The sequence below is a fragment of the Nematocida displodere genome (genome assembly GCF_001642395.1).
Source record: "Nematocida displodere strain JUm2807 chromosome Unknown 2, whole genome shotgun sequence".
Classification (NCBI taxonomy): domain Eukaryota; kingdom Fungi; phylum Microsporidia; genus Nematocida; species Nematocida displodere.
This window is the reverse complement of record NW_027138156.1, coordinates 68,165-80,651: the sequence shown is the minus strand read 5'-3', so window position 1 is coordinate 80,651 and position 12,487 is coordinate 68,165. Positions and strand designations below refer to the sequence as shown.

Below are 12,487 nucleotides of genomic sequence, written 5' to 3'. Positions count from 1 at the left end.
TTTGCCCCTGTGTGTCCCGGTCTCTGTCTTTGTCCCTGTGAGTGTTCGGATGCGAGTGTGGGTGCCAAACAATCCACCACCATTGTGTTTGCCATGTCTCAAACCATTGTGTCTGAACTACCACACCCGTACACTAAATCTAATACGTACGGTTTAGGATAGAGTTTTGTTTGGATTGGATTAATGAAGTGAAAAAGCATTGGATTGGCATTGGATTGGCAAGTGGAAGGCATTGGGGATGTGTTTTCGATGGTTTGCGGTGGTTTTCGGAGGTTTGTGGTAGATGCCTAGTCTGGCAACGGAAAGGGTGTCTAACTACCTTATCTATTTAATAAATTAATATTTTTGTAATTAATGGTAGAGAGAAAGAGTGACATAGAACACTGCAGGTGCATCATGGAAGAAGAAACCCAGAGGGTCAAGAGTATTGCATTCCACCCCTGCAAGAAAATAGTTCTTGTTGGCTTGCACAATGGAAAAATTCAGGCATGGAATTACCTCTACAAGTCGCTGGTGTTTGAACTGGCGGAGCACGAGGGACCTGTGCGCGTGGTTGTCTTCCACCACCTAATTGAAAGGTTTGCCAGCGCCGGTGATGACTGCCTTATTCGGATCTGGAACTACAAGACACGCACAGTTGAAAACGTCTTTAAGGGGCACACAGACTATGTCCGCTCCCTGGAGTTCCACAAGAACCTTCCGTGGGTGATCAGCGCCTCGGACGACCAAACAGTAAGGATATGGAACTTTCAGTCCAAGAAGCAAATTGCCTGCCTGACCGGGCACACGCACTACGTTATGTGTGCGCGGTTCATTACCGACAGCCTATTTGTCAGCGTTAGCTTGGACCAGACCATCAGGATCTGGGACTATTCAGCGCTTAAGGTAAAAAGCCAGAAAACGGTTATGGACATGCTTGGGGTGCCCGAGGTCAGTATCAAGCACATTGTGGATGGACACGACCGGGGGATCAACTGGGTCGCTGCACAGCCGGGAACGGACTCATTTGCCACGGGGGGAGATGATACCTCGATCAGGGTTTGGGACGCGAGTGGGGATGGGGTGTTTGAAACAGACGCTTTGCACGGGCACCATAACTGTGTGAGCGCTCTGTGCTATGCCACCCAGGAGGTGCTTATCAGCGGAAGCGAGGATGGAACCTTGAAGATTTGGGACACCAAGAGGCGCAAGGCGGTAAAAACCATTTCGGTTGAAAGCAGGTTTTGGTGCATAGCAGTTAACTCAGAGGAGAAAATCTTTGCAGCCGGGCATGATAGCGGGTTTAAGGTGTACACCCTTGAAAAGCTTGCCCCGGTTTTTGCAGTTAAAGATGCAGCCATTCTTTTCCACCGAGGCCAAGACATCATAAGAACGGAGATGGAGACACGCACCGAAACCAGAGTTACTGACGCCCAGCCAAGTCTTAGAAGGCTCTATGCATCGGGAGAGACGCTTTTGCTCAGTTATGAGAGTAGCTACATGGTAAAGGGAAAAGACACCTTCAGGGGCACGGGATACGCCATCTTAGCTGCAGACGCAGCCCAGGAGCCAGCCACCCAGCTAGTGGTGGCCTCAGAAGCCGAAGTGCAGATAAAGGACGTGTATGGAAGAGAGCTGCGGACAGTGAGTGTTGAGGCTGAGAAGGTCTTCCACGTCGAAGGGCATGGACTGTTTGGACAGAAGGGGAACCTTTTGTTTAGAATAGGTGCAGACCCAAGCATCGGCGAAAACATTCTTCTTCCCGAGCCTGCAGCTGCACTAATAGGCAACAAGTCCGTTCTTGTGGCAGTGACTGAGAAGTGTCTGGTCGTGCTTGATTCTTTCCTCAACCAGCTTTCTTTGGTTGAAGAGGTGGTTGCTATCACCAGTGCCATTCTTTCAGAAGAAACCATCTTCTACACCACCCCAATGCACATAAAGTTTGCCTTTAGGAGCGGAGATTCTGCCGCCCTGATGTCCACCGAAGAGCCCTTGTGGCTAGTCAAGGCAGAAAATGGGCTATTTACCGTGATTAACCGGGAGAGTGCAGTTACTGAGGTGGAGGTGGACATGATTGAGTGGAGCTTTAAACACGCTCTTGAGACCGGGGATAAAAAGAGGCTGAAAGAGTGCATTGACGCAGACGGTCTTATTGGCCAGTCTTCCCTGGCGTACCTCATCCGAAAGGGGTCGTACGAAGAAGCTTTTGAGCACATAGACAGTGTTTCGGTGAGAATTGACCTGTGCATCAAGATGAAAAAGTTCAAGGAGGCGTACAAGTACGCCCAGGAGCTTAACGAGCCAGAGGTGTTTGACCGCATAGCTCTCGCAGCCATTAACACCGACACCTCAATCACTGAGGCGTGTTTTAAGCAAACCAAGAACCTTCATGGGTTCATTCTCCTCTACATTGCCATGAACCGGGCAGACAAGATCGAGGAGATGCTTTTGGAGTGCACCGACCCCATGTATGCAGCTGTAGCTGCCATCATTACCGGAAACAACGAAAAGCTCTGTTCTCTCATTTCGGTTAAAAGAGGGGCCCAAAACATCCCGGTTGTCCCTTCAAAGCCCGCCCCCCATGCCACCACCACAGCAACCACCGAAACAGACACCAAAGGAAGCAGCAAAGAGACTATCTTAGACGGAGTTGCTCAAGAGGACGCAAAAAACCTGGAGGAAGCCCTGGACACCCACACAACCAGCCACCACAACGTCGATGCCATGTCCAGGAGCGAGGTGGGAGATGAAAATGGAAGCTTCTTGAACCTGACCAGCTCGGACCATTCAGGCACTGAGGAGCACTCTTCAAATCTAAGCCTAGACGAAGGGGTGGGAAGCAGTGACAGCCAGGAAAGCGCCAAGAAAGAAGACTTAGAAACAAAAGCGTTACCTGAAATGTCTTTACCCGAAAGATTTCAGATGCTAAACCGGAAAAGGTTCCAAATGTGTTTGAAAAACGTGCCCTCTGCCCTAGAGACCACTGTGGAGGTGAGAATTGCCATGGAGGCAGTAACCCAGGGAAAGTTCTCTACCGCCACCAGCAGCCTGCTTGTGTCAATGTACCAGGCCCTTCGGCAGATTATTGCCAAAGAAGACGCCGCCTCTGAAAACACGCTGGCGCTGTGCTCAACCTATCTGCAGGGTCTGGCCGCTGAAAAGCTTAGAAGAAACACTGGTTCAGACAAGGTAGCTATCTCGTGCGCCATTTTCTTCGCCTCTCTTAGCCTGGAAAGGGCGCATCGGGAGAGAGCGCTGAAATCGGCTGTTTCGGTGGCCTACAAGAAGGGAAACAAGCACGCGGCTCTGGAGCTGTCCAAGGAGCTGGTTAAAGACTTTAACTGCACCGACGAAAGAATATCGGCCCTTGCAGATATCAAAAAACCCATGAAAGATGCGATTTTCATTGATTTAAGCCTTCCCTTCTGTGTAGATAGGGGGGAGTATCTGGAAGGCGCTCTGCAGTGCACGATCTGCCGCGCCTACAACTCAAACGAGTGCAAAGTCTGCAAGTGCTGCTTTGTCACCAATCTTTCAATCTAGCTTTATTTACAGCCCACCCGACTATCTTTTGAAGTGCAGGGTGTGTATCTCGGTGGATAGTGAGGGCGCAGCCGTTTTGGAGGCAAAAAATAAAGCATCTTCTGTTGCAGAGAGCGTGTATAGCTGGGAAACGGTTTCTATCGCCCTGACGTACACCCCGGAGTACTTTTTGTAGAGAAGAATCTTGCTTGACGTCCCAATCACCACCAAATGGTCCAGAACGCAGAAACCAACCACCTTGGAAAGGGTCTCAATGGTGTAGGTTAGCTCTTTCTTCTGAAGGTCCCATCGGCTAAGCGTTCCGTCGGTGGTCAAAGTGTAAACACCGTTAGTTTTATCTCTCTGTATATTAAAGATGGTTGAGGTATGGTCTTTGCTTTTGAAAAGGCTTCTTCCATCAGCACTGAGAACGTTAAGGATCTGATCCATGCCCCCCGTCGCAATCTGGCCATCTGAGACACAGACGGCATACATCCGCCGCGGCAGCTTAATCAGGCAGCGCACCCCCTCTCCCGTCCGGTAGTTCCAGAGGATAGCTGCCCCGTCGTAGGAGGCTGAGACGCACATGGGCATGTTCTCGACCAGGGCCAGGTCTCTGACGCTGTCAGTGTGCCCCGTGAGAACGTGTTTGCAGGCGCCGGTTTTTATGTCCCAGACCCGAATGGTGTGGTCTCTAGACCCGGTTATAATGTAGCCTTCAGCTATCTTTATGCACCGAATGGTTGATGTGTGGCCCACCAGCGTTTTAACGCACAGCCCAAGGAAGCAGTCCCATATTTTAGCCGTTCTATCGGTGCTCCCCGTGACCAGAAGGCTGTCTTTGTAGTCAAAAGTCCAAACACTGCCCCGGTGCCCACTCAGGGTTTGGAGGTGGTTTAAATGGTGGTCGTAGACGGCTACGCTGTAAAGGGTGCTGGAGACCACCAAAATGTCCCCAAAAACCTCCATTTTTGTCACCTCGGCAGCTGCAATGTATTTGACGCTTTTTCTTTCGGTTTCTCGCGCCCTCATCCAGCTTCGGGCTAGGAGGTACTCCTTCTTGACGGCCTGGACGTACTTCCCACTGCGCTCTCGGTGCGAGCTTTCCATGTACCTCTTCCAGATGATTGGGCTGTTTTCGATCCTTTTCTTCAAAGTTTTTGAGGAAACCATGAGTCTTTTGATGTCGTCTATGTCTAAATGCTTGGAAACCAGCCCAAGGGCTTCCACCGGAAAGGAGTCATCAGTATTTCCTCTCTGCGCCATACCAGTGAGAATAAAAATTAAAAACACGACAGCCCCAACTATCCAAACCATCCCAAAGCAGCCAATCCCACAAGACACACCGCCATCAGACCCAACGCCTAGAACCCTTTTCCTCGATTCTCATTGGCGCCACCTCTGGTCTATCTATTGGCCACTATTCTTTTTTATTTTGAGAGACGCTGCAGGAAATGAAGAAAAAGGAGAACCGGACAGGAGAGCAAAGGAGAATAGAGCTGCTAAAGAACCTGCCCCTGGATTACGCCGCCTTTAAGGACGTTCTCGAGAACAATGCAGTGAAAAACCTGGAGGCCAACTTATACGGCAGATCCAAGGACAAAGAAGAGAAACTGATTTATAAAACGCTTAGAAGCATTGGCATACGCACCAAGACCACGGAGTCGCTGGAGAAGCGGGTGCTCGTTCTTAAGCTGAAAAAGCACATGCGCTTTGTTATGTTTCAGATAGATGCCAGCCTTTTTATCCAATGATCAAAACTAGGCCGCAAACCCGACAACCCCGATTTAGTGTTTGTATTTTGCACTTTTTAGAGATGAAAATACACGAAGTAATGGATGATTTATCGGGGAGGTTTCTGATGCACCTTCCCCGATCGGAACTACACAATACAGAAAGACTCTTCTTCCAGGTAGAAGAAGCCCACTGGTTCTACGAGGACTACTACCGCAAAAAGTACAACCTTCCCTACACAAATTTAAGAGACTTTACCCTCCGGCTCATTATGCACAGCAGCTTTGCCCAGAACGTTCGGGAAATAGACGAGGAGTTCAAAAAGTTCCTGAAGTACAAGAAGACCGTCCCTGTGTACGGCGCGCTCGTCTTTAACACGGCCATGGACAAGATTCTTCTGGTGAAAGGGTACGGCCCAAAGTCTTCGTTCACCTTCCCCCGAGGCAAAGTGGGCAAGTCCGAGAGTGGGAGGCAGTGTGCCATCAGAGAGGTATTTGAAGAGGTTGGGTACTGCATTGAAAACAAGATGATCCAGCACATTGCCCTGGACATGAGCACCAAAGCGAAGGAGTCCAAGCTTTTTGTGGTAATGAATGTCACCGAAAGAACTAAGTTTGCTACGCAGACAAGAAACGAGATAAGAGAAATACGGTGGGTCGACATCAGTGCTATTGAGAGGGGGTCAAACGAAGCACTCTCGTATGTTAGGTCGTTTATTACCGGGATAAAAAAAGTTGTTCAAAAAATTGAAGATAAGAAAGTCTGCCTGAACAGAAAAGAGATAAACAGAGCGTTTGGGGTGGAGTAGCTTGTTGTATACGCAGGTGTCACCCGATGTTTCACCTTCAAGAATAAAACACCAAAAAGCAAGCCAGCAGATGCTATATAAGCACGTGTTTTTTTTAAGTTTACTAATGAATCAACCAGAGCCTTTGGAAGAGTTTCGAAGCACGATTGCAAAGGAGGGGGTGGATGGATATATTCTTTATCGGAGAGACCCGCACATGAACGAGTATCTGCACCCGCACTACGACCAGGTAGAGCACCTGACTGGATTCACCGGGTCAAATGCTAAGCTGCTGGTTCTTGAGAAGGAAGCCTTTCTGTTTACCGACTCAAGGTACTTCTTGCAGGCTGAGCAGGAGCTCCCAGCAAGCATCAAGCTTGCAGGGCGGAAGGATGACCCCACGCTCTTGGAGCGGCTTAGGGCCCTTGGCGGTGGCCGCATTGGCGTAGACCCGGCGTACATCACGACAAAGGAGTGGGCCGAAATGGAACAGTTGAACGAGGACGGAGGGGTGGAGGTTGTCCAGATCGAGAGGGACCTGGTGGCAGGTCTTTGGGAGGACAGACCTGAAATTGTCTCGCAATCACTCACTTTGATGGACCATCAGGTAACGGTTGAAAAAAAGCTGGTTTTGGTGAGAGAAAAGATGGAGGGAAAGATGGATAGTCTGGTTCTCACCAATATGGACGAAATAGCCTGGCTGACCAACCTGCGCGGCAGCGACATTCCCATGTCCCGGCTGTTCTACGCCTTTGCGCACGTTACGTTTGACGAGCTGGTTCTTTTCACAGACTCGATTCTTCCGGGCAGCTTTGCAACCAAAGTAACCGTTCTTCCGTATGCAAGCTTCTATCAGTACATTAAGAAGCTGAAAAACCAGAAACTTGGCGCCTCAAACGACATGAATGCCCACACGTCAAGCATTCTCAAGAAAGACAACAAACTAGTTCCTACAGAGATTGTTCTAAACCTGAAAGGAGTCAAAACCCCAAAAGAGATAGAAGGTTTTGAAGAGTCAAACATAAAAGATGCCGTTTCGCTCTGTAGGCTGTTTGGCGAAATAGAAGAGAAGCTGGCCAGTGGCGCCGAGGTGGGAGAGCTGGATGTTTCAGAGATGCTGCTAAAGATAAAACAGGAAGATCCTGCTTTTATCGTTCCAAGCTTTGATACCATCTCAGCCTTTGGCGAAAATGGAGCTATCATCCACTACGGCCCGAAAGACAACGCTGTCAAAGTCACCACGTCTAACCTACTGCTTCTAGACTCTGGCTCGCAGTATACCATGGGAACCACCGACATTACCCGGACTGTCTGCTTTGGGACGCCCTCGGAGGAGCAAGTAGCCAACTATACCAACGTTATCAAGGGCCACATTGCCCTGGAAAGGATAATCTTCCCAGCGCGGAGCACCGTGGGCGCTCTTGACGCGATTGTTCGGTCGCCCATCTGGCAGTCCGGCCTTGATTATGGGCACAGCACGGGGCACGGGGTCGGGTACGGGCTAAACGTCCATGAGGGGCCACACAGTCTTGATCCCCGGTCTTCGGTCAGGGCACTCCCGGGCATGGTGGTCACTAACGAGCCTGGGGTCTATATCGAAGGGTCGTACGGTATCAGGCACGAAAATTTGATGGTTGTTGAAGAGGCAGCAGTAAAAAGCTTCCTCAAGCTCAGAAACCTTACACCGGTTCCTTTGCACCTGGCTCTTATCTCCCCAAAGATGCTGGCTGAACAGGAACTAGCCTATATCAACCAAGAGTCTGCGCGCATCAGAGATCTTCTCTCGCCGCGCCTTCAGAACAGCCCTGCAGGACTGAAATGGCTGCATGCCAACACTGAACAGCTTACAGTAGCCCACTAGTCCAATAAATGGTTGTTTTTCGGGCCTTTCGGGTCTTTCGGGCCTTTCGGGTTTTCGAGTCTTTCGGGCCTTTCGAGTCATCCGAGACGTTGCCACATTCGCTTCGTTCCTTGATTCAGTTTATTCTATTTGTGTTTTGGGGCAAGCTGTTTACCCACTCACGAACGTTTTCGGGTTTTGCAAACTCAAGTGTTACACGTTTAAGAAAAAAAACACCTTTGAAATTGAGTAATCTATCACAACCCTCGCCCAGGCTAATGTCGACCATCACCATACCGGGGCAGGTCGTCGCTGTAGTCGGCGGTGTAGACTTTATGTTTTGAAGGCTTTGCTCTGTGCACGCGTGAGGAGGTGCTGCTGCTGCCTCGGGCGCTTCTTTTCAGGCTTCTCCCAGAACGGGAAGGCTTATCGTACCTCGGGGTATATGTGTCGCTTTCATCAGACACGTCTTCTCGGCTGCTGCCTCGGGAGTCTTTGGTTGTGGGATTGCTCCCGGAATCAGGTATAATTTCGTCGTAGTAGTACTCCTTGTCTGTTGGGCTGCCGCGCTTTTCAGGAGCTTTGTCCCGGTCTTGGTCCTCCTCGGCCTCTATATCGCTTAGGCTGCCCTCAACAACGCGCTCTCTGGGTTTTCGCCTCTTCTTGCTCCCTAGCTTTGGGTACCGGGAGGCACATCGCTCTTTTTTGAGAAGGTTGGTGGTCGACATGCACTCCTGAAGGGTCGTGCTCAGAAAGGTGGTTAGCTTGGAGAGGTCCTGGACGTCAGACGTGCCCAGTTCGATATCTTTGAGCATGTCGTCAACCAGCTTGATTTTCTCTGAAAAGTCGGTTGTATCCCGGTAAGACCGCGAGTCAAAACACTCGGCAGTCCCTGCATACAGCAGCGCCAGTGCCACATACACGTTCCATGCCATGCTATCTATTTTGTATTTATTACACTACTAATATTAACCCTGAAACGTGCGTTTTACATCATCTACCACCTACAGACCCAATGTGAAATAGAACAGGTGCAGACTCTCCAGTGTTTTGTACAGCGTCTCTAGGCGGTGCCGATACTCTTGCTTGGGAAGCACCTCAGCGCTTTCTTTGCACGCTTCTAATTCAAGATAGCAATCGCTTATTTTTGCACCCAGACCTGAGATAAGCATAAAAAAGATCTTAGACGTGCTTGCATGCCAGAAATGGAAGCTTTTGGAGGGCAAACACTCAGTTGTCCTCGACACCATTTGCGTAGACACCAGGCCCTCAGAGAGCAGCGCAAAAAGCAGCGACTTGGACTGCGCCGGGTCCATAAGGATGTGCTTTTGCAGGAACCTGTCTTCAACGTACCCCTTCGACAGCAGCAGCGCCAGCAAAGAAGACGACCCCGCGCTAATGTGCATCTCGCAGTAGTCAAGAACCGCAGTTAGTTTGAGGTTTCTGACACACCACTCATAGTTTAGCTGATACTTTTCAAACGACCCCGAAATAGCTCCATAAGCTACCAGATAGGCCAGGTGGCTGCGAACGCTATCCTCAAGCGTCATTCCCTCAACCCCCGACATCCCAAAGTCTTCCTGGAGGTCAAACATAGCCACCCGCTGTGCTATGGCCTTAAACGGGGCAGTGGTCGGGTAGAAGTGCCTAACCACCGCAAAAACGATCTTGGTCTGTTTTGAAAACTTCTTCTCTATCTCCTGCTCAAGACGCTCCCCAAGGATCCTTTCTTTGACCTTTTCTTTTGAGAGCCTTAGCACCTTGGCCCCAAAGTCCCGGCTTTCCTCCATTCTTATCTTCTTGACCTCTTTAGACTCGGTCACGTTCTCAGTTAGGACCCCTTCTTGCACCATCTTCTGGCTTACTTGCACCATGTCTTCGGGAATGTCGCTCCCCTTGAGCCGGCCCTGCAAGAGCATCTCTGCCCCCACGGCCAGACCCACGGCCCCATACGCCCGCTCTAGGTACTGCAAGTAGACAGGATTGTTTATCAGATGCGTGTAAGACTCTTTCACCAAGTACCTGAACCCCCGGCCACCAAAGTTGTTGAAACCAACCACCCCAAAGTGTATCAGCAAAGAGAGCGCCTTGGCAACGGTCTTTTTCTGAAGACCCAGAGACCGGGATATGTGCACAAGCGTTTTCTCTCGGTTGTGCATCAAGTGGTAGCCCACCCTGGCAGGGATCCCTCCAAATGCCTCCAGAAAAAACACTCGTTTACTCTCTGACATGGATGAAAAATAAAATACTCTGTTATGGACCAAAGACACCCAGAGACCCCCCTCAAGCAAAGCACCCTCCACGCCCTGGCCCAGCAAACCAAAGAAATCCTCAAAAGAACCAGGACCTACCAGAACGTTGTAGACACGATCAAGCAAGAGCTTGAAAGGGCGCCCAATGCCTACACGCTCACAGAGAAGCACAGGCTAGTCGTTGAGGTCCTTAAGAGAGACGTTCCCCCAGAAGAGCTTGAGGCTGTGCTCCATCACGCAGAGACATACCTCCAGAACCAAAGCTAGCCCGAACTTCTCGAAAACCCGAAAGCCCGAAAGCTCGAAAACCCGAAAGCTCGAAAGCCCGAAAACGAACGCCTATAAATAGTTATTTGCATTTTTACAAAACATGGAGGGAATACTGCTGCCAAAGCAGGCAACAAGCACGCTTGAAGGAATCAACGAAACACTTGTCATGAAAGAGGGAGCCAGCGACCGGCCAATGTGGGTTGCATCAGACGGCATCATCATTCTTGAAACCTTTTCCGTGCTTAGCAGACAGGCCCAGGACTTTCTTATAGCCATTGCTGAGCCCATCTCAAGACCAGCCAACGTCCACGAATACAAGATTACAGCCTACTCCCTCTACGCAGCAGCCAGTGTAGGTCTCAAAACAGACGATATAATCGACACAATGGATAGATTTAGCAAAAACAAGATACCGTTAAGTATTCTTAACTTTATTAGGTCATGTACCACCAGCTATGGAAAAATTAAGATGGTCATTCGCCAGGGGAGGTACTTCATTGAGTCACAGGAGAACCAGAACATTTCTTTCCTCTACAAAGACCCAACCATCCAGGAGCTGTCCATCCCGATCGAGGAAGAGCGCAAAGAAATTACTCGTTTTGAGATTGTCCAGAGCAAGGTAGAGCTGGCTAAAAAGCGGTGCATTGAGCTGGACTATCCACTGATTGAGGAGTACGACTTTAGAACGGAGAACACGCTGCCGCTTCTCGACGTTGACCTAAAGCCAACCACCTCGATCCGGAGCTACCAGGAGGTAAGCCTTAACAAAATGTTTGGAAACGGCCGGGCTAGATCGGGGATCATCGTTCTTCCGTGTGGAGCGGGCAAAACGTTGGTGGGGATTGTTGCGCTCTGCACGATGAAGCGCTCCTGTCTCATTCTATGCACAACCTCAGTGTCAGTTGAGCAGTGGAAGCAGCAGATAAAAAACTTCACCAACATAAAAGACGAGTCAATTGCCAGGCTTACCTCAGATACCAAAGAAAAATTTTCAGGACAGGCCGGTGTCGTTATCAGCACCTACACAATGGTCTCCTACACTGGAAAAAGATCTTTTGAAACACAAAAAATCATGGACTTTCTCACCCGAACCGAATGGGGCCTGGTTATTTTTGACGAGGTGCACGTTGTTCCAGCCAACATGTTCAGAAGGGTCGTATCAATCATCATCTCCCACTGCAAGCTCGGGCTAACAGCAACGCTTGTCCGAGAAGATGAAAAAATTGAAGATCTCAATTTCCTTATTGGGCCAAAGCTCTACGAAGCAGACTGGCTCAACCTAAGCATGCAGGGACACATTGCCAAAGTAAGCTGCACAGAGGTCTGGTGCAAAATGACCGGAGACTTTTACAAGCAGTACCTGACCACCGACATAAGAAAAAAGCGGCTCCTAGCAACTATGAACCCAACAAAAATCCAAACCTGTGAATACATCATCAACAAACACGAGGCCCTAGGCGATAAGATCATCGTTTTTTCAGATAACGTCTACGCCCTGAAAGCCTACGCCCTTAAGTTTGGCAAGCCTTTCATCTACGGACCAACTGGACAGGTCGAAAGAATGAACATCCTCAAACAGTTTAGAACCAACCCAAAAATCAACACCATCTTCCTCTCCAAGGTGGGAGACACCTCAATCGACCTCCCAGAAGCAACCTGCCTGATCCAGATCTCAGGACACTTTGGAAGCCGCCGCCAGGAAACACAGCGACTAGGAAGAATCCTCCGCGCCAAAAAAAGAACGGACGAAGGATTCACCGCTTACTTCTACACCCTAGTAAGCATGGACACAGAAGAAGTCCCATACTCGACCAGAAGAAGACAGTTCCTTATTGACCAGGGATACTCCTTCAAAATCATTGAAGATATGCCTGAAATGGAAGCCAACCCCCCCAGCTCCTACAGAACCCGATCAGAGCAGACGGACCTGCTCGCATCAATCCTGGTGGCCTCAGATAGAGAAATAGAGACGGAGTCAGAGGGAGACGACCTGGAGTACCACGAAAAGAAGATTTCCTCTAAAAAGCTGATTGGAACCTCAAACATCCTCTACAGTGAGAAGCGGCTAAAAAAAGAGCCCAGGCCAACATAGGCCCCAGCCAA

At 49.7% G+C, this 12,487-nt stretch overlaps 8 protein-coding genes across 8 annotated transcripts; 5 read left to right on the top strand and 3 right to left on the bottom strand.

Moving 5' to 3' along the window:
* Positions 1 to 354: 354 nt before the first annotated feature.
* On the top strand, positions 355 to 3,522 carry NEDG_00575 (coatomer protein complex, subunit alpha (xenin); the record flags this gene model as incomplete). Its single annotated transcript, XM_067687993.1, has 1 exon — positions 355 to 3,522. The coding sequence occupies one exon, from the start codon at positions 355 to 357 to the stop codon at positions 3,520 to 3,522; it is 3,168 nt and encodes a 1,055-aa protein (XP_067544090.1).
* Positions 3,523 to 3,543: 21 nt separating this feature from the next.
* Positions 3,544 to 4,767, bottom strand: NEDG_00574 (uncharacterized protein; the record flags this gene model as incomplete). The annotated part of the gene is made up of 1 exon (XM_067687992.1): positions 3,544 to 4,767. One exon carries the CDS (start codon positions 4,765 to 4,767, stop codon positions 3,544 to 3,546), a length of 1,224 nt encoding a protein of 407 aa, XP_067544089.1.
* A 188-nt stretch (positions 4,768 to 4,955) lies between these two features.
* NEDG_00573 (uncharacterized protein) lies at positions 4,956 to 5,255 on the top strand (the record flags this gene model as incomplete). Its single annotated transcript, XM_067687991.1, has 1 exon — positions 4,956 to 5,255. The coding sequence occupies one exon, from the start codon at positions 4,956 to 4,958 to the stop codon at positions 5,253 to 5,255; it is 300 nt and encodes a 99-aa protein (XP_067544088.1).
* Positions 5,256 to 5,317: 62 nt separating this feature from the next.
* NEDG_00572 (mRNA-decapping enzyme subunit 2) lies at positions 5,318 to 6,043 on the top strand (the record flags this gene model as incomplete). Its single annotated transcript, XM_067687990.1, has 1 exon — positions 5,318 to 6,043. One exon carries the CDS (start codon positions 5,318 to 5,320, stop codon positions 6,041 to 6,043), a length of 726 nt encoding a protein of 241 aa, XP_067544087.1.
* Positions 6,044 to 6,149: 106 nt separating this feature from the next.
* On the top strand, positions 6,150 to 7,883 carry NEDG_00571 (Xaa-Pro aminopeptidase; the record flags this gene model as incomplete). The annotated part of the gene is made up of 1 exon (XM_067687989.1): positions 6,150 to 7,883. One exon carries the CDS (start codon positions 6,150 to 6,152, stop codon positions 7,881 to 7,883), a length of 1,734 nt encoding a protein of 577 aa, XP_067544086.1.
* Positions 7,884 to 8,137: 254 nt separating this feature from the next.
* On the bottom strand, positions 8,138 to 8,797 carry NEDG_00570 (uncharacterized protein; the record flags this gene model as incomplete). Its single annotated transcript, XM_067687988.1, has 1 exon — positions 8,138 to 8,797. The coding sequence occupies one exon, from the start codon at positions 8,795 to 8,797 to the stop codon at positions 8,138 to 8,140; it is 660 nt and encodes a 219-aa protein (XP_067544085.1).
* A 69-nt stretch (positions 8,798 to 8,866) lies between these two features.
* On the bottom strand, positions 8,867 to 10,093 carry NEDG_00569 (uncharacterized protein; the record flags this gene model as incomplete). Its single annotated transcript, XM_067687987.1, has 1 exon — positions 8,867 to 10,093. The coding sequence occupies one exon, from the start codon at positions 10,091 to 10,093 to the stop codon at positions 8,867 to 8,869; it is 1,227 nt and encodes a 408-aa protein (XP_067544084.1).
* A 391-nt stretch (positions 10,094 to 10,484) lies between these two features.
* Positions 10,485 to 12,476, top strand: NEDG_00568 (DNA excision repair protein ERCC-3; the record flags this gene model as incomplete). Its single annotated transcript, XM_067687986.1, has 1 exon — positions 10,485 to 12,476. One exon carries the CDS (start codon positions 10,485 to 10,487, stop codon positions 12,474 to 12,476), a length of 1,992 nt encoding a protein of 663 aa, XP_067544083.1.
* Between the last annotated feature and the right edge of the window lie 11 nt (positions 12,477 to 12,487).